The sequence below is a fragment of the Manis javanica genome, chromosome 1 (assembly GCF_040802235.1).
Source record: "Manis javanica isolate MJ-LG chromosome 1, MJ_LKY, whole genome shotgun sequence".
NCBI lineage: Eukaryota > Metazoa > Chordata > Mammalia > Pholidota > Manidae > Manis > Manis javanica.
Genome location: NC_133156.1, coordinates 211,721,786 through 211,741,308, shown reverse-complemented (window position 1 = coordinate 211,741,308; position 19,523 = coordinate 211,721,786). Strand labels below are relative to the sequence as shown.

General features: G+C 32.6%; 2 protein-coding genes across 6 annotated transcripts in view; one reads left to right on the top strand and one right to left on the bottom strand.

Annotated features, from left to right (window-relative positions):
* The window catches only part of ARHGEF33 (Rho guanine nucleotide exchange factor 33), a 121,944-nt gene extending 105,064 nt beyond the window's left edge, over nucleotides 1–16,880 (top strand). For 2 of the 3 annotated variants that reach the window (XM_073214162.1, XM_037009332.2), the window contains exon 19: nucleotides 8,880–14,203. The gene's annotated coding sequence lies outside the window, so the exon portion shown is untranslated. Of the gene's footprint in view, nucleotides 1–8,879; nucleotides 14,204–16,658 lie in introns of those variants that run through there. The other variant, XR_005058778.2, reaches the window with a different exon arrangement.
* Nucleotides 1–19,523, bottom strand: part of SOS1 (SOS Ras/Rac guanine nucleotide exchange factor 1) — a 122,043-nt gene that overhangs the window by 22,222 nt on the left and 80,298 nt on the right. For all 3 annotated transcript variants that reach the window (XM_073214160.1, XM_037009343.2, XM_037009342.2), the window contains exons 9-15: nucleotides 16,887–17,014; nucleotides 15,469–16,124; nucleotides 7,271–7,352; nucleotides 6,368–6,490; nucleotides 5,972–6,075; nucleotides 4,181–4,403; nucleotides 2,929–3,048 (exon numbers count right to left, since the gene is read on the bottom strand). In XM_073214160.1, coding sequence (XP_073070261.1) covers nucleotides 2,929–3,048; nucleotides 4,181–4,403; nucleotides 5,972–6,075; nucleotides 6,368–6,490; nucleotides 7,271–7,352; nucleotides 15,469–16,124; nucleotides 16,887–17,014 — 1,436 coding nt within the window. The remainder of the gene's footprint in view (nucleotides 1–2,928; nucleotides 3,049–4,180; nucleotides 4,404–5,971; nucleotides 6,076–6,367; nucleotides 6,491–7,270; nucleotides 7,353–15,468; nucleotides 16,125–16,886; nucleotides 17,015–19,523) is intronic.

Here is a 19,523-nt window from a genome sequence, read left to right as displayed (position 1 = left end):
GGTTCTGATAATTCCAATATGATCTGTAGAAACCTCATATTACCCTTATAAAATATTAGTTAGGTATCATATAGTATTTACTCAGGAAAAATATGGTCAATACCTAAAACTCCAATCTCTGGCCCCAATTATAAAACTGCACTGAGATTCTAGGTTTCTGACATGACAGTGTAAGTGCCTACCCATTCCTCAGTGGAAGTGAAAATTACATACATATATGAACGTAACAAAAATTTAATTTGGAAATGGCCCTAAGAGCAAATGGCAAATGAAATGAAACATATATTCAGGAAAATTTACAACTTCAGTAAGAGAGACAAGAGTCTGGTATTTGAATCAAAATTGCTCCTTCCTTCCTTCCAGAGAACCTGGGAGAATGGGAGCAGAAGAGTCTATTCCTGGCTGCTGCAGCCAAAAACACAGGCCTCCCTATCTACCCAGCTCACAACTGAAGGGCTTTCTTCCCTAGAAGAACAAGATTTCTCATTTCTCATCCTGCCCCCAGATGCCCAGTTACTGAGGTTAAGTCCTGGGTGAATACAGCTAAGAAGTAGAGGCTCCCCCTTTGGCTTAACTCCTATGTGGAACAGAGGCTCTACCTTCAATGTAGCATATTGAGAATTCTACGAAGATATCCCTTCCTCTGGTTCCTGAGACAGTGGTTCCATGCCAGGAGGAAATGAGCAAAGCCCACGTACACACACACACACATACGCATGCGCCCCACTAAGCAATTAGGTCCTAGAACAGAAATGTCACTCAGAGAGAAATCTGCCATTGTCCCCAGCTCCAGAGGCCAGGTGGAAACAGATGGTTCTTAATCTCATGTCATGTGGAACAAAGTGTGGAGGAGTTTAAACCCAAGGGCACTCTCAAGAATAGCAAAGGTTGTGGTGAAGGGCAACTGGGAGAGTCATAGATCTAATGAACATACAGCCTAGCTGACTAGTTTGCAGGGGAGAACAGGGAATAAGAGAGCTGAGAGGAGCCCTCCTAAGGTCAGAGCAAATATCAAAGACCTCAGAAATCAATCCTTAAAAGGAGTCACAATTTGATTGAATTAGTATGCAGAGCAATTTATGCCACCAGGAAATAGTTGAAAACAATCGAGCAATCAGCTGGCAATTAGTAGAATTTAACAGCTGGATGTGGTCAAGAAGGAGTGAAAGAAAGCCCTACCTACACCACTGCCTCCTTAGGGTGACCCTGGGCATAAGGAAATCTGTACCTCCCAGAACAGGAACATCTTAGCTGAACATCTCAGTATGGGGGAGTGGGAGGGAATAGGCATCACTAAAAAAATCCAGTTAGTTAATAAACAAATAAGAAATAACAGTAACAAGCCCTGGAGGGTAGGAGAGGCAGTACTCACAAGTTGCTACAATATATTATCTAAAATGTCAAATTTCCAACAAAAAATTATGAGGTGTGCAAAGAAACAGGGAAGTACTGCAGTTCCCCCCTTATCCACACGTTCAGTTACTGGCAGTGAACCATGGTCTGGAACAGATGATCATCCTCCTAACAGAGTCAGGCCAGTAGTGACCTAATGCCCTGTCACAACGCCCACATCATTTACCTCCGTTCATCGTGTAGGTATTTTGTCATTTCACATCATCATAAGAAGGGTGAGTACAGCACAGTAAGATATTTTAAGAGAAAGACCACATTCACATAACTTTTATTACAGTATATTATTATAATTGTTCTATTTTATTATTAGTTATTGTTAATTTGCTATTGTGTGTAATTTATAAATTAAACATTATCATAGGTATGACCCCCAAGGGGTCTTAGAAAATATCCCCCACAAGAAAGAGGGGACTACTGCATGACCTATTCATTGGGAAAAAAAAACAGTGAACAGACTGTGAAACAGACCAGAGATCAGATTTAACAGAAAAAGATTTCAAATTAGCCATTGTGAATAACTAAAGGAAACCATGATTAAAAAGTAAAGGAAGGTATAATGACAATGTGTATCAAATAGAGCATATCATGAAAGACACAGGAATTACAAAAGGAATGAAGTGGAAACCCTGGAATTGAAAAGTACAGTAATTAAAATAAAAAATATACTGGAGAGGCTCAAAAGATTTGAACTGACAGAAGAAACAATTAGTTAACTTGAAGACAGAGCAATCATTCAAAATTGAAGGCAAAGTACTTTCCCAGATAAACAGTAACTGAGAGAATTTGGTGTTAGTAGACCCCCCCCATACAACATTAGTAGACCCCTTCATACAACAAGTTCTTCAGTCTGAAAGCAAGAAACCCCAGACTGTAATACAAATCCAAGCAAAGAAGGTATAATTATGTGTTTATAAAAAATACTATAAATGCATATTTTTTTCTTACTGCTTCTCTTAACTGATTTTAAAAGCAACTGTATAAAATGATGTGTATGCAATGTATCACTAGGCCTATAACATAGAAAAACATAATTATGTGTAATATATTACCAATAACTGTATAAAGGAGGTGGGTGAGAACAAAGCTGTAATGGGCTAGGCAAATGCAAAACAGTAATTATAACAATGTATTGTTAGATTTGCATCATTAATAATATGTAATATATATTATAATAACACAAAAAGGGTAAGGGAAATAGAGCTATTATAGGAGTAACATTTCTATATTACTACTGGAATTAAGTTAGTATAAATTTGAAGCTAATTCTGATTAGATTTATACATAGTAAGATTTATATAGTAAATCTTAAAGCAGCCACTAGGAAAAAGCCACAAAAAAGTTTAATGGAAAAAATCATTAATGAAATTAAAACACCACATTAGAAAACTATGTACTCAGAGCAGAAGAGAAAGAGAAAGAAACAAAAACAGTTGTGAGACATATAAAAATAGAATTGCACTGAAATTCTTAACACAGTTGTCTGCTATCAAATGCAAAGATGTCGGTAATACTTACTTCTCAAACCATAGCGTGAGATTAGTGGTGTGCCGGATCATTTTCAGAAGATTAGGAGAATTAATTTCTTTATCTTCTTTTGTCCATACACTCCCAACTAATTCAGATGGCTGTACAGCTCTAAAATCATTAAGACATAATTTTACATGATACTTTTCCCTCTGGGATGCAGCCTTATTATGTAAATGAGATAACTAAAACTAAAATCCCATATAAAGTTTCCTCTTATACTAATGGAAAGGTGTATGAAAACAAGGTGTAACAAAAAGTTATAGTTATGCATCTTTTTCTATAGATTGAAAAAAATGTTATTATACATGTACCTGTGTACTTTTATTATTGCTTTATAGTAGCATTTTGCTTTGGGCAAGGTTGGGATTTCTTCATAACAGCTTTCCTATAATAACTTATAAATATTATTTAACAAGTTAAGGTGACAAAGTAGTTTGGGACAGTTTTTAAAAATAATGGTATCTGTTATAATAATCAGTCCAATGAGGGTATAGTAATCACTGCAATTTGTAAATGTTTTATTTCCTCTAAAGGAGGGGGGAAAAGTCCTACCACAAAGTGTCCTAGGAAAAAATAAAAGATTCTAATTCTGATTTGGGGAAGTAGTGGTTATCTCTGGTGAGAGGAGATCTATAAATTTAGCTCCTTTTCTTTCACTTAGTTATTAAAAAGCAATTTCAAATTTAATAGTCCCCATATAAACTAGAAAGAGACATTTTTTGCAATAGTAGTTATTTCAATGTAGAAAAACTAAAAAAGGCTGTAACTGGCATGACTTAATGTGCAAAATTACAATGGCAACATCCAACTTTACATTGTGCTGGGCAATGGGCTAAACACTATGTATTTATTTACTATTTTAAACCTTTTAACAGCCCCAGTAGTAGGTAGTATCATTAGTCCCATTTTATTAATTGGGGAAGCTAAGAGGCAAAGGGATAAAAGTTAAACAAAAAGGTTAAAGTCATCCAAGGATACCAAATCAGAAATTGATAAAGCCAGGATCTGAACCTAGCTTTACCAAGTAGGGGTGAGTGCAGACAGACAGAAACTCTAAACCCAGACAGAGCAAGGAGGATCAGGGAGTGAAAGAAGATGAGCCTGTATACATTAGGCTTAATTACTAGACACTTCATACTATCTCTTTGATGTTTTATAAAATCCTTTAAGGCAGAAACCAGTATTTCATTTAAAAAATTACTCTGAAATTATTTTTCAACTTGAATGTCAGATTACATACCGATATAGATCTGATTCAAGTAAAGTGAGTTGTCGAGCAATTTCTATTGGGTGTAAGGTGAGCAGGTCAAAAGTCTCTATGTGCCCAGGTCGGCTTATATGCCACTCCACTGTGGGAGGTGAACTCTGAAATGTAATATTATGACCTGGTCCATTGTCTCTTGCAATTTTTTTCCTTTGGATTATTTTAGTGATGGATTCAACCCATTTTTTCATTGCTTTACCTGAAATACATTATATTTTAAGTAACATTTAAATACTTTTTACTTAATATTTTTTAAAAATAGCTTAAAATCATACAAATGATACCTGAATATATCTTTGCTATAAAAAGTTCAAATGATCAAAAAAAACGGCAGTTCCCCTTTACCGCTTTCCTGTTCCCTATCCCAATCTCATTCTTCTTTACATGGGCAGCCATTGTTAATAGTTTAGTATATATTCTACCACATCCTTTCTAAATAAATACAAACAAAGTACAGCTGACCCTTGAACAACACGGGTTTGAACTGTGCGGGTCTGCTTATATGCAGATTTTTTTCAATAAATATACTGGAAACTTGGTGATGGGGGGAGTCTAGTAAACATAATGTTCCTCATGTAATTGTAGATAAATGATAACAAAAAAAAACTGGGAAAAGTTTCTAAAATCTGTGATAATTTGAAAAAACCCCTTTCCTGTAGCTTAATTTATTGTAAGAATACAATATAATTCATAATATGTATAAAATACAATATACATGTTAATCAACTATTCACATTAACAGTATGGCTTCTGGTCAACAATAGGCTGTTAGTAGGTAAGTGTATGCAGAGTCAAAAGGTATACATGGATTTTCAACTACACAGGGTTCAGTGCTGGTAACCCCGGCATTGTTCAAGGGTCAACTGTGATTTATTTGTAGAGATTTTCACCTCTATTGTTTTGGACTTCAGTTCAAAATATTATTTTATAATCCTCCCCAAAAGGGAGTGTAAATCTTACACTAATAGATTTATAAGGATAGGGCTATACACATTCACTATTAATCTAATTAACATTGTATCATATAAACCAAACAGTGCCAGAGGACTGATTCCTTCATTTTAATGTGAGTTTTGATATGGCTGTGTTTCGTACTATCCCAAAGTACTATTATTTAACTTTTTATTTTGATTCTCATTTAGAGTGTACAATGGAAATAGAAACAAATTTGTATAGGATATCCTTAGATCTAGACAATCATAGAATCTTTAAAACTAGAAGGGAAACATTGGAGAACATCAAGTTTAGCTCCTCATGATACTGATGAGGAAACTTAAGTCTAAAGAATCAAAGTGATTTTGCTCAAAGTCATATACCTAGTGAGTGGGCAGTGTTCAGAACAGAACTCTTGTTTCTCAGCTCTCAATTCAGTACGTTCTGCTGAGTCTCTGATATATGCACTCTTCACATAATTGTGACCTAGTCAACGTCCATCAGTGGTATTATAATAGCACAACAGTTCCTAATTATCCTCTGCTGCATATACTTTCAGATAAGTGTAAAGACAGCATAAATTGAAACTTCTATTTAATTCCATAATAATCAGTAAGTTTATTTACTAAATGAAAATACACTGGGTCAACTGGGTGATCATTGAGCAATTTGTAAGTCTAAAATGTTACTTGATGAAAATACAACTTTTTCAGATGGTATTGCTGGGATTATTATAAACATTTCCTATAGTACTGAGCAGTAATGACATCAATTGACAGTCACCATACTGGTACTTTTATTATATATAAAACTAGGCACTTAAAAAAAACATACCTCTTACTGTTCCAATAAATTCCTCCATTCGCTGCAAAAGATCTGCATCTCTTTCAAAATCATAGAAGTGGTGTTCTACCCAATGTCGACATACATTTAATACTCTATGGTATTAACACAGAAGAATGACTGAGTTACTAGGAACTCAACATAAATGTTTATCATGTTGAATGGTATCAATGAGAATGAAACAATTCTTACCAAATTAAATCATCTTAAAAGTGACTTACCACTTTCAAAATTCTATGTTAATTAAGAACTACATAATAATTTCCGATAATTGCTCTTTACTTATTTTTCCTATTACCTTCTCCTTTCTTGGGAAAGATCCTTATTTCAACTCTGAAACAAAAGCTCAATAAAGACTTATTACTTCAGTTACTATTTAATGCTTACCGCAGTTGTACAGGCTGTATATATTCTTTTCTAAACCTTTTTAGTTCTGCACTCAAGGGTTGATCTCCATTCTCTATAGCTATGCGATCAGCTTCTGTTGGCTCAGGCTCTGGAATTTCAAACCTAACATAAAACAGAACAAACTAATGAAAATAGTAATTATATCAAATTATACAGAGAAAACTGCAAACCTTTTTACTAGTCAGCACAATCAAGGAAGCTCTGTAGAGAATTACTATGGATATATGCATCAATGAAAACAAATGAGGCTTCTATAATGTAAAGGTTAATGATCTTATTTGTTTTTTAAAAAGAAACAAATACATGTCAACAGAGATAAAACTAAATGGAAACAAAATAAAGAAGACATGCAAAGTCTAGAAATAAGTATGATTATAAAGTTATGGGACCAATGCTCATTTTTGGCGTGTGTAATTGCTCTAAATCAGCTAACATAATATTTTTTAAGGGTAATGCTTGAAAAATTGACTGCTTTTGTTTGGGTGAATAGAATACTTTTCTTGATTATAGCATTTGTTCACTAACAAGCTCCATTTCCCTCAATAGGTGGTATATTTGAAAAACTCTGTTTCGAACATCTAAGCCATCAAAATTTTGAATTTCCAGAGTCTAAGTTATATATTTTATATAGTTCTTTAACTTAATTCTATAAATTTGAAGTTTCACATAATGAGTTTCCATGTAAAAAAGAATGCTTATTTTTGCATTTAAATAAAGCTATTATATCATTATAAAATAAATGGTCATCTAAAAGAGATTTTATTTCTTAAAATACTGCTCATGAACTACAATTTAAAGCCCATCCAGTATATTTCTGAGAAACATGTAAGATCTTAGCTCAATCCCTTAAAAGAAGAATTTAAACATTTTAAATTGACAGACCTTTCTATTATAAGACTCAGTAGTTCTTGAGGTTTACAAAAGGATCTGTATGTTGTAAGAAATGTCCGAACAAAATTGGGATCTAAGAAGAAAAAGGAAAATTATCTTATTAAAATCTTTGATTTAAAATGGCTGAAACTTTTATTACCATTTTCAAAAGATATCAAATAGTTAAATTTAAAAGTCCCAAAATGTTTGACCAGACAGAATGCTTTGGACTTTGTAATGAACTACTTTTAGTACTTCCTAAATGAGTAGCAAAACCATTGATATGAAGACTTTACATCGACTTATTTCTTGATCTCTGTAGTTTGACTAGCTGACCTTAAACTCATCATTGGCCACAGGAATGTGAAGGGAAGAAAGGTAAAGGCAGAGCCTGGAAGCAAGCTCCCACCTGCTGCCTGGTCCTCAAAGTATCACCAGTTGGTTCATCTCCTTTGTAAAAAGAAAAGCCACAGCAATAACCTATTACTTTTCCTGACATCTGGACTAGCTTACCTAGGATCAGTTACCTAGAATTCTTTAAATCATGTTAACAGAGCATACAGCTAGACATTGAATCTTATCATCTTGCTAAGTTAAATGCAGTTTCTAAATTATTTTATTTGATAGAGGTCTTAATTAAAGCTGCTAAAAGATGCTTACAAATACCTGTCAGTTATTAATATTCTATATGTGAGAGTATGTTGATTTGGTTCTATTCAGGCCTTTTAATTCCTTTTATTTCAAGTAGTCACAATGAGAGTTCAATCCTAAGAGCAGGAGTCTTCAATTCCTTCCATGGGAAGGCCTACTTTTCATTCATAACTCCATGAGGTAAAAATAGGAGGCCTAGTGTGATCACTTCCCCAGGACTGACCTGTTCCAGTCTCTCCTTGACAGAATTCTCCCAAGATAAGAGAAAGGCTGCTGTCATCAGCACAAGAAACTAGCTGTCATCTGCTGCATAAAGATGGGGAGAGACATCTTCCCACAATGAAAAAAAAAAAACACCACTCACTTCTACAACTCAAATTTCATCAAGGTCCATATTTAGTTCTAAGAGTCTTTAAAAAGAAGGGAGAGTTTATTAACTTCAGTTTTTTATTAGGAGTGTCCTTTTCCTATTTTACATTATGGACTGGTAAGCTGTAATTTAATGACAAATTCATGGAGAGCAGCAACCACCTTTGTTAAGCTACACACAGTGGATCCTTTATAAGTACAATGTTTTTAATTAGCATAGGATTTAGCAAGAATCAGAATTCACTTGTTTGGAAAATTTCTATTTAGGCTGATTCTGATTAAAAACCAACCTAAATTTAGTCTTAAAATAATTACATTAACTTTTTCCCCAAAAAGAGAAAATTTATGGATTTATCATAAAAATCTGTTTTCAGTATATTTGTGTATATGGTCATCGATATAATGATATAATTATTAGACAACCTTGAATTTAAGATTATAATACTTTTTAAGTTAAATTTACATAATTCAAATTCATTGGTTTTAAATGCCCCTCTTCTCTTTTACCTTCTGAGGCTAGAGTGGGTACTGATAAAAGTAATTTAAATACATACAATCCTTTAGTAATTTCTTCTCTCTGTTGGTATTTCATTGTCTTCAGTTACAGAGTTCCTCAAACGTTAAAGATTAATGTCTCATCCAGAAGAAAAGATTTTAAAACAGAAGGCTGTACAAGATTTTAAAACAGAGATTTATATCGGTTTCATCACAATCCTCCCTTTCAAGAGTCTTCTTCCTGTTCTGCAGATCTATGCGTAAGGTGAGGCTATCCTAAAACATCGTGCGCTTAGGAAGCGGAATCAGTGGCACCTGTAGAGATGCTGAGCTGTCATTACTAGAGAGCCTAGCCCCTTATACAGAGTGCTCCAAATTTAGGGTGACCCCTCCCCTTTAGTTTATTTCAGTGTAAAAGTCTGAAATCAATATCCAGGCCCATTTATGCTCAAATGCCACCTAAGTTAGGCTAAAAAGTTGTGGGATATCAAAGATACACTTTAACTTCTAAGTGAATTAAAGAATGTTTAAGAGAACTGGCTATTTTTAAAAGCGGACTATTTTAAAATGGCCTTTTTATCTCAAACCAAAACTTCTGGACATTTTAGTACTTTAGTACTTCATGACAATGCTGGGAAAGTCATGATGGCCTGTGTACCATAACAGGCAAACAGGGATCGCACATTTCTGATGTCTGTTATGTAACGTTCTCAACGGGCATTTATATAATTTATTCCGTATGATTTTTGTGAGGTGAGTGGGAATGGTGATCTTTTTCCTTTTCTACATATGAGAAGAGTAAGTTAAGAAATAAGACTGGCAGAGATGGAACCAGAATCAAGATTGTGTGATCCTGAGTTGGTGCTTTTTTCTACAGTATCACATAACCTCCCTGGATCAAAGGATTCCTTATTGTTTCCACAGCTGTGAGATCTAAATATAAAAACTGAATCCATGAGTGATATAATCACTATAGAAATTTACACAAATGATTAATTCAGAATGTAGCTATCAACTGCTAATCTTGGTTAAAGACACTAAAAAGTCACTGAAAAATGAGCACTCTAATTGTGATTGATTCTGAATTCCTGTTAAGCCTTCTTCAGATTTTAGGAAGTAACAGTTGTGCCTTCCCTGTACACTGTACTCAGGAGTTTCTGAAGCTGGTGGTGAAATAAACACTCCCACAATCATCACTGTTGTACTAAGTTCTAAAGTTACTTAGGTTTCAGTTTCTTTTAGCTTGATGAGAAAAAGGAGTAAGTAGTCTAGCCAAAAAGAAAAAGCTAAAAATAAGCCAAAATTTGGCAAAAGCTTAAGTACTTCCAAAAAAATATCTTAAAGGCTGCATATATTTCTAGGCTTGTATTAATTCAGACTCTAGTCTAAAGCAGTAGAAAATTGCTAATGACTGAAAAAGTTGTATTAAGAGAGGACATAACATCTGTATTTGAAATTTTATAGAAAAGGTATATATTCCAGAAGCTATTTTTATTTCTACTGATTTCCCCATTTCAATGACTGGGAAATACTAACTACCTTTTTATCTTATTGATGATATAAAGGACTAAGATTATTTGATATTTTTAAAATACCTACCAATAATGACAGGTTATATAATTTGGTAAGAAAACAAAGAACCTAATTGCATTTATCAGGCAATGATAAAGCTAAGTATTATACTGTCCCTGTAGATTGTGGAGCAGCAGTTATCTACCTATAAACATTTCAAAGACAGATGGAAGTCAAATGCATAAAAATACAAAAGCCAGCTTGGTTTGGTTTTAAAACATAACCACAAATATTTGTGGAGAAAATGAAAACTAGTTTGATATTCTCCTTTATTACTTGCTTGTGGATCTACTTCTACAAACCTCTTTCTCAAACATAACCTGTAATTTAGGATTTCAATATGAGCAATGACAAGACTTCCTCTGCAGCTTTTCTTCATTATTTTAGGTAGCACTCTCTCTTTTACCTGAATCAAATCCCTGTTCTGAGATTTCCACCACGTTCACTAGCTTCTCTGCTTCTCTCTACACAAATACCTTCTAACTCTACCATTAAGTCTCTGGTCTCGGCCCAGGTTCTTTCGAACATGAGCTGTACTGTTTTCTGCTGGCCTTCTAGCTGCCTGTCTCCCTCACTCTAAAACTATTCTTTGATAATATTTTATTGCACAATTCTTTGAAGTCCTAGAAACTCTTAATATACCTATGTGATGTTCAGAATATAGCATACTAGAAGTGAGATGATAAATTCAATCCCTTTTTCTTCTGTACCAATTCTGTCATTTGACATTTTATTTGGCAAGGTCAATGAAATTTATGAACTATTTATCACATATTTACGTAAAGATGCCCTTCCCCCAGCTACCATAGTGAAACACTACTAATCAGGATGTCTGTTCATGTGATAATTCTCCCTTTAATACAGCCATTTGAAAAGCTAAAAGAAACAATAAGCTCCTCAACAAGGATTTATAAACAATCACTCGAATTCCTTAAAAAAGGAAACAGACAGTATGCTGACGCACAAACACTTAAAAAAAAATACCAGAGTTTAAAAATAGAACAGCATTGCCTTATAGATCAAAAATTTTTCAAAAGATTCTTTTAAAAGGTAAAACATCCAAACTGAGCTTATATAGGACACAAACTCAGAAGAAATCTACCGCAGGTTTTTGAGTATTTTCTGTATGAAGGTATAAAATAGCAGTAAATACTTGAAAGAAAAATAACGGGCTTAAGTTTTTTCAATACCATTTTCTATAACAGAAATTCACCACGCTTGGGGATCATCTTTTCCCCACACTTAAATACGAAAAATGTTATTTCCATATAATGTCAGTTCTGAATTATTATTCTTACTTCAAGGTCACCTCATTTCTCTAAAACAGACTATCAAACCAGACATAACATCACCAAACATTCTTTACCCATGTTGTTTAAGTGTCAGTCATTAATTTGTACTTTATTTCCTATAACTCTTAACAGAAATGAAACTCCTACTCTGATCCTTTCTTTAAGCACATTACTTTGTGTTTAAAGTAGGTAAGGAAAGTGGGTAAGGTTAGGAAAGTCTCTTCAATTCAGAATGATCTAAATAGATAATCCTCCACCCCTGGCCCTCCCAGAATTTGGGATGAATTGCAAAATTCTGATGTATTTAGCGAATTACCGTTACGTCCAGAAACACTGGATCTGAGATAAGCTACAAATTAGATTCTACATAAGACCCTGCTACAATCTTTTAAGCAACAATTAAGCACTTTCTAATTCACCTTATTTTTTTCTCCCAGAAAGGTTTCCTTTACAGAACAAATACCAATAAGCTAATGATTGGGTTTTGTTAAAAATTTAAATTGATGACTGAAATATCTAACTATATACACACACACGCATACACTAAAATCTATGCATTAAAATGGAAGTTTATCTATAGTCAGAACTTACTATCTATTTAATAAGAAAAATAAAAATTACTCTTGACTAGGAGACCTGTGTCTGCCCAAAAATAAACAAGCCATTTTTAACACTGGCAATTCAAATCAAGCAAGTAATTTTGTTTATTTTTATTATTCAATTCACATAATTATTAGTTATATAATTTTCTCATGTATTATAGCCAGTCTTTTATTATAATTCTATACAATATAGTAAAAATGTGCAAGTTGAATTTTAACTGGTTTTGGTAAAGCCATAATTTGCACTGTATGTTCTCCAACAAAAATACCTATTAACCAACTGAACCAAAAAGGGAAAAAAAAAAAGCAAACAGACAGTTCTTAAATAAATGGTAACTTGACCAATTATTATTGTAGTGTGGACTCAAGAGTACATTTGAACTGCAAGAAACCTTAAAAAACAACAGTTTTTATTTTTTACAAGTCCACAGATGATCTATTAAAAACACATTCTATACTGCCAGTGATATGTTCAGTGACAGATCTTACAGAAGAGACCAAATAAGCTAATAATTAATACTAATCTGTGAGTACTGTAAGCCATAAGTCATGAAAGCTACTTGTGGATTCCAGTTACGCTAGTAATATATTTAATGTGTAAAAATTTTCCGTCAAGCTTCAAAAGAAGATAGAAAAGAAAAATGTCCAAAAACTTTGCTACAGCACTTCCAAAACCAATACTGGCATTTTATTCCTCAAGAAATTAGTGAAGGAATTTCTTGAAAACTTTTTCCAAAAAAGTAAAACATTCATGACAATTTAAATTTGAATATATTTAACACCGCAAAGTTCCTAAACCTAGAAATTTAAGTGTTTTATATTAACTAGAATTAAAACCATTAAAAATATTATTCAACTTTAAGTCACTGGTAAACCACCATGGCAAAAGTCCTGTGTCTTGGCTAGCACTGCACACATTAAGGAAAGAAGACCGTCAAGACTCCAGAAAAACTGTTAGCTATGCTTGTTCAAATTTTAAAATGTCCTCATTCAAAAAATAAAAGGCACAGCTCCCCAAACAATATATAATTGTAGTTCTTCAATTGCTTATTAATAATTGTAAGTTAGTTCTGTGAAAGACAGCAAATAGTATAAAGAGAATTTTTATCATTAACAATCAAGTTTTACAGAAACAATTACATTAAAAATTTTGGAATTTGAAAATGTTTTCCAATTCAACACAGACTTATGGTAAAAGCTAACAAGTCTAGCTCTTGCCACTTATATTGCTCTATAGGAAAAAAAATAAGACACTTAAAAATCAGAATAATGTGGCAAAAAAAGCAGTTTGGACATCTATAATTTTAAAAATTCCTTAAGAAATAGCACAAAATAACCATTTTGCAACCATAAATTTTGAGTAATTTAATAAAATAATTTTTTAGTTGTATTCTAGATTTTAAAAGAGTGGACATAAGTTGATAAATACCAAGTAAATGGTACATAATTTTACTGAAAACTGTACCTCTCAAAAACAGTTTTGTATGTAAAAAAGATGACAGAATTATCTTTCTTTTTCATGTAAAGTCTTATGCAGTGTATTTAAAATTTCCTGTGTTTCGATTTATCTATTTTTGAGTCAGTAAAATGAATACACAGACTATAGAAGTTTCTAGGTGAAAAATCAAGAGTGAAATTGAGATCACAGTCGTCTTTCACTATATTCAATGTGTTACAGCTACTGCCTGCTACTACCAAATGTTACATGCTTAGAGAACCCAAATTGCTTTTAACTATTTTTAACTATTTTAAACACTATTACATTACTTGGAAAAGGCTAGCAAAAGAGCTACCAATTAGAGGCCAAGTAAGAATTAAAACTAAAATAAAACATTGGATTATTTATCCCAGAAAAATGTGGAGACAAACAGATCACATTTATAATTGGCTTCAATATCACTGATAAAAATATTCTAATTTCATTTCACTTTTTTGCAAGGACCCCTGATAGTTTTCAGGCCATACAAGAAATTCTGACTAGACAGTTAATAAATCAAACAGATTAACATTACTGAATGCTATTCATCTTTATTATAGTAAAAAGTTTTTAACTGGTGGCAGAACAGTATCCAGATAGAACTGAGAATCCATTTACAGGATTTTAAAAATTGAAGAAAAATTTCCCCTGAAACATTTCCCAGAGATAATATATTTAAGCAAGAAGTATGGGGATGGAGGTTCACTTTCACATTCAGTTATTTAAGAATGGCATTTATGTTGTAAGAATTACATTTGAGTTTGTTAAGTCTTTGTAATAAAAACATTCTTTGAAAATAAGTTTACATTTATATTTACCAAAAAAAAGCTTTCTTTCACAAATAGTATATCATTTATACTTTCCAACAACACTCTAAAGTAGCTGGTGTGACGCTGATTTTTTGAGATGAGCACTAATGTTTTGAGACCTTAAGGAATTGTGATAGTGATGGTGTAAATCCAAATTCCATGCTCTTCCCATTACACCACCCTCCATAGTATTTCATAGTTACCAAACTTTCTACTACGTAGGGAAGTTGAAGGTTGAAGAACATCAGATAATCATTTGTTACTTTATTACAAGAAATAAAATTACACACAAAAAAATGAATCATTATATTTGTTTCTTACCTCTCAATCATATTTTATACAGCCCATAGCAATCTTCCTAAGTGGTGTACCTATTTGTTCTTAAAAATTGCTCTGCTAAGGTGAAATTGTTTTCTTAAATAACATCAGTTGTAAAAAGCAAAAAATACTGAAAACTTAAATGACTTCCAGGACTGTTAAATTTAGTAAGCTTTAGGAGTGGAAATTAGGAAAAAGCAATGCTGTGTATATTAGGGTGATGAATGTATATGGAAATTTTTACTGATTTTAGAATCTGAATAATGGAAAGAAAGGAAAAAAAGAGATAAAGGTGTAAAAAGGTTTTTAGACTATAATGATGATCATTTATGTCTTCCTTTAATCTTGTTTCTGTCACTTTCTAACTGGGTAAATTTAGCTAAGTGACTTTCTTTTCTCATTTCTAACTTTGATTTTTAAAGTTAAGGATAATATATGTAAATTTGGTGGGAAGTGTAAAATTTCAAAATATTGAAGTGGTATTTTTAGTGAAAGGAAAACAACTCTGATAATGGGGAGGACTTTTGTTGTTAGTTTGTTTCTATTTTAGGCACAATGACTGTGCAGTAAAGAAAATCAGCTTGAAGCAGGAAAATAAAAGGGACAGGCAACTTCATATTCTTACCTGCATACATATGGTATGTAAGCCTTTCTATAAGTTTAATAACAGTTCCTGCTTTGATAATTGGAATTCCAGCCTTGGGCTGCGTGTTTTCTTCAAATATTATATTCTCTTCAGAGTCAGGCTCTGCAAATCTATAAACATCAGCACTAGGGAGCCTCATCTGCTCCTCCTTCTCTTCCTGGAGCATTGTCACATCAAGCATCCTTTCTAGTGTACTCCGGTACTGTAAAGATATCAATGCTGCCATCCAGTTGTTCTTCTCTTCAGCTGACTTGGCAGAAAATATAACACTATTTTCATCTTTTAAAATTATTTCAAAAGCATGCTTGTACTCACTGGTGTCATCTTTGTCATTAATTTGTACCTTTCTCATAAAAAACTTTTCTTTAAGACGATATTCTGCATTGCTAGCACCAGGAAGTCTTGGCTGCCCATGATTTGATTTACAGCAAATCATTAAGCCATCAAAGAGAAATATGTGTCTCTCATGTTTGGCTCCTACACGTGTAAGAGTTCCTTCCATTATAAACTCATTGCAACACTGTCCAATGTCTTTTCCCTCCCAACCATCAATATTCTTCTGAATCTCATTCATTTTCTTGATTGCTAGTTGTTTCCCCTTCATTTGCTGACTATAAAAACGACATGCAGATTCACTGGGATAAAGGAAAAAACATTATTAGTACACAAATGACAAAAGAACCTAGAATTCATGTAAACAAAGGACAGCGTAAAAGTACATTTTAAAAAGTTGCACTGAGAAGGTTTTCACTAATTCTCCAAATAAAATTGTGTTACAAAACTGTACAGTTTGGAAAGTAAAGCAACACAGTAGAGACTTTTTAGTGCTCTAAAAAGAACAATGATCATTGACAAAATTCGACCTTATAAATGCAATTATAGAATGATTATTGAATATTTAGACTGACAAATATTAAAAAGTAGCCCAATATAGTGAAAAAAAGGAATTTAAGAGATTTTTAAAATTTAGAAATACTTAAGTGGACAAGATCCAAAGCTAAAAAATATGCACATACTGTAATGAGGAAACTAGAAGCCATCAATATTATCTGAATTAACGCCTCAAGTTATATAATCCCTAAAATAAAGGACACTACTAATTTTACTCTGACAGAACAATGATGCTGACATAAATCTACCCAATATGTTTTGTTTTCTTTCTCCTTTAGCTTACCAGTTTGCTCTCAGGAGGTCTCGTCTGGGAGTATGCAAGGAAAATGCACAAATATGAAAGGTTTTCAAACAATAACAAATTCTCCTGGCTTTGATGTCACTTCCTCTGAAAGACCAAGCTTATTTTCTCCATTGTTTACTTGAAGAGGGAACTAGGATCCCTGAATTTGTACCATAATATTCAGGGTGAAAAAGAACATTATAAAAAAAGTGAAAATATTCACCTCAGTCTTCGTTTTGCAAGACTTTTAGAACATATTTTTTCCATACCACTCTGAACATTAAGCAAAGCTGTTATTGCTTGTTTCAAACATTCCTTGTCTTCTTGATCTTCACTCTTTTCTTCTAACTGCTACAAAATCAAAATGACAAATCTGAACCAGCAGAACAGGTTTGGACAAAAAAATACTAAGCTCATTTTTTTTTTTTTAAGAATAAAGGTAATGGTTACTGAATTCTTTCTACCACAGTAAAAGTTTTAAATGTAATCAAATACATTTTTTTAAAAGTCTTTTTCTTCTTTATGTATTCCTATCAATATGCAACCAAGTTTCCCACATTAATAAAAGAGTAGAAGCAGTGTTAAAAGATGTCACACCTTATATCAGGCAGTAATGTGCAGTTTCTCAGATGCATATTACTGAAAAGAAATGAGGGACATAAATTATCTTTTTAACTATCATTGGACTTATTAGCACAGCAATAAAGCACATAGATGAGATTTTGTTGAAGTGTGGAATATAGGGTTCTGATTCCAATATTACTGTTGTAAACAATGGGATGATAAGGAAGATAAATATACAGAGAAGGATGCAATATAGCAGAGAGGAACTTGAAGACACAAAACCTAGAATCAAATTTTGACTCTACTTTTGCATGATCTTGGAACAAATTACTTGACTTTTGAGCTTTACTTTTCCCATCTGACAAATGAGGCTTATACAAAGCCTGCCCTGCCTACTGTATAAGGTGGTTACTAAGAATCAAAGCACTTTGAAATGGTAACATACAATGTAAGTATAAGTTGTTTTCTTTGTAGTTCCACAACAGAATTAATATTAGTATCATAAAGAAGCTTGCCACTATTCACATGTTAAGATTTTGAGTAAATCTAGGAATATACACATTAGAGAAACTCAAGCATATCTTCTCTATTAGTGGCAAATATACTATGTATGACAGATAGTCTGTACTTAACAAGGATTGAGTCATTAACAACTACCAATATCAGTAGAACAAGGTGACTGTAATTCAAGCAAGCAAATAACTGAGGTGATAATAAGTGACACTGACAATTCAGCAAACTCCTAAACCTGTTTGTCTACCAAAAAGGAAAAATTATATAATGTTTTGTCAATAAAATAGAGCTTCCACACAACATTTACGGACACTTACCTTTACCATAAAGACTTGAAAATGAAGCCTTACAATTTTCAAAGTAATTTATAAAGGTTTACTTTTCAATGAGTTTTATTATTTATGAATTCAGTAATTCATCATTATTTCATTAAATAAAATCATTATTTAATGATTTTATGTTGAGAGGTATTCCACACTGCTTTCTGCTTCAACTGATAAAGATTATACACATACACACACGTTTGTACTGAACTATGAAAAATCAACATATTTCTTACTCAGTATGGCTCAAACCATATTTATAAAAGTAATTTACTTAAAATATCTTACTGCTTAAATATTCCAGAATAAATACCATATTGTAATATCTATTTAATGCTCAGCTCTAATCATGCAAATTTCTTGTATTCATTATTAAAAATTCACCATACTTTGCACAGAGGCAAAATCTGTACTTTTTAGAGTATTCAGTCTCAGTTGTGGCAAGTAAAACAAAAATCTATTCATGGTAATGTTCAACATAAAAAATGTTAAAAAAATAAGTTTGCAAAAGATAAAAGACTTTAAAATATATATATTAAAAAAATTACTCAAATATCTTTTATTCACAGCATTGCTCTTCACTATGCCTATATTAGAGAAAGCCATTGGCCAAGTGTTCATTAAGAAAGACGGTAGGTTTTTACTTAATATTACTGGTAGGCTGAAGGCTGGACTCTGAGTAATCTCAAAGTACCTTCCATCTCCATCATTCTAAACTACTTCTCATATGGCAGAATTTTGGGAGACAAATGTTACCATTAACCATATCAAATTTAGGCTTCAAAAGCAGCAATCTAACACTGGAAGCAGTATTCAATAAGAAAGGGCAAAAAATTCAATACGGTGTAATGAAAGTACCCCTAAAAATCGAACTATTTCACTGAGTTGTTTCAGAATTTAATCACTCAGTATTCACATCAGTATGATACAAGATAATTTTTTAGTCTTAAAGAGTTGATATTGACAGGTAACAATATTACTGAATATTTCATATTCTACCCTGATATTTTTTACATTATTAATTCAGGCAAACATACCTAAGATATGAAACACACCGTGCTAACATATATAAAAAGAATTATGAAAATACCAAATTCATTTAGACATTCATTTGACTTTCTATTCTAAAATGTTTGAAGTTTCTGGGATACTTATCTACCATTTTAATTAGAGTACTTCACATTCAGAATATATGAGTACCTAAAAAATACTGTTAATCTATTTTAAAACCACAAACCCAAAGTCTATTTCAAAACCCATAAAACTTTACTGATGAAATAATTTTAAATGTAATTTTTACCTTCATAGCACTGGTCAAGCATCTAAAATAAATTTGAATATAATAAATGACCTCTCATAAGCATTTTTATTCCTTTTACTTAACATAGCCGATTTAAACAGCACTGGTGCAGAATAATTCAAGCTAACTACCGTCAAAGGGATGGCTTATTGTTGCTACA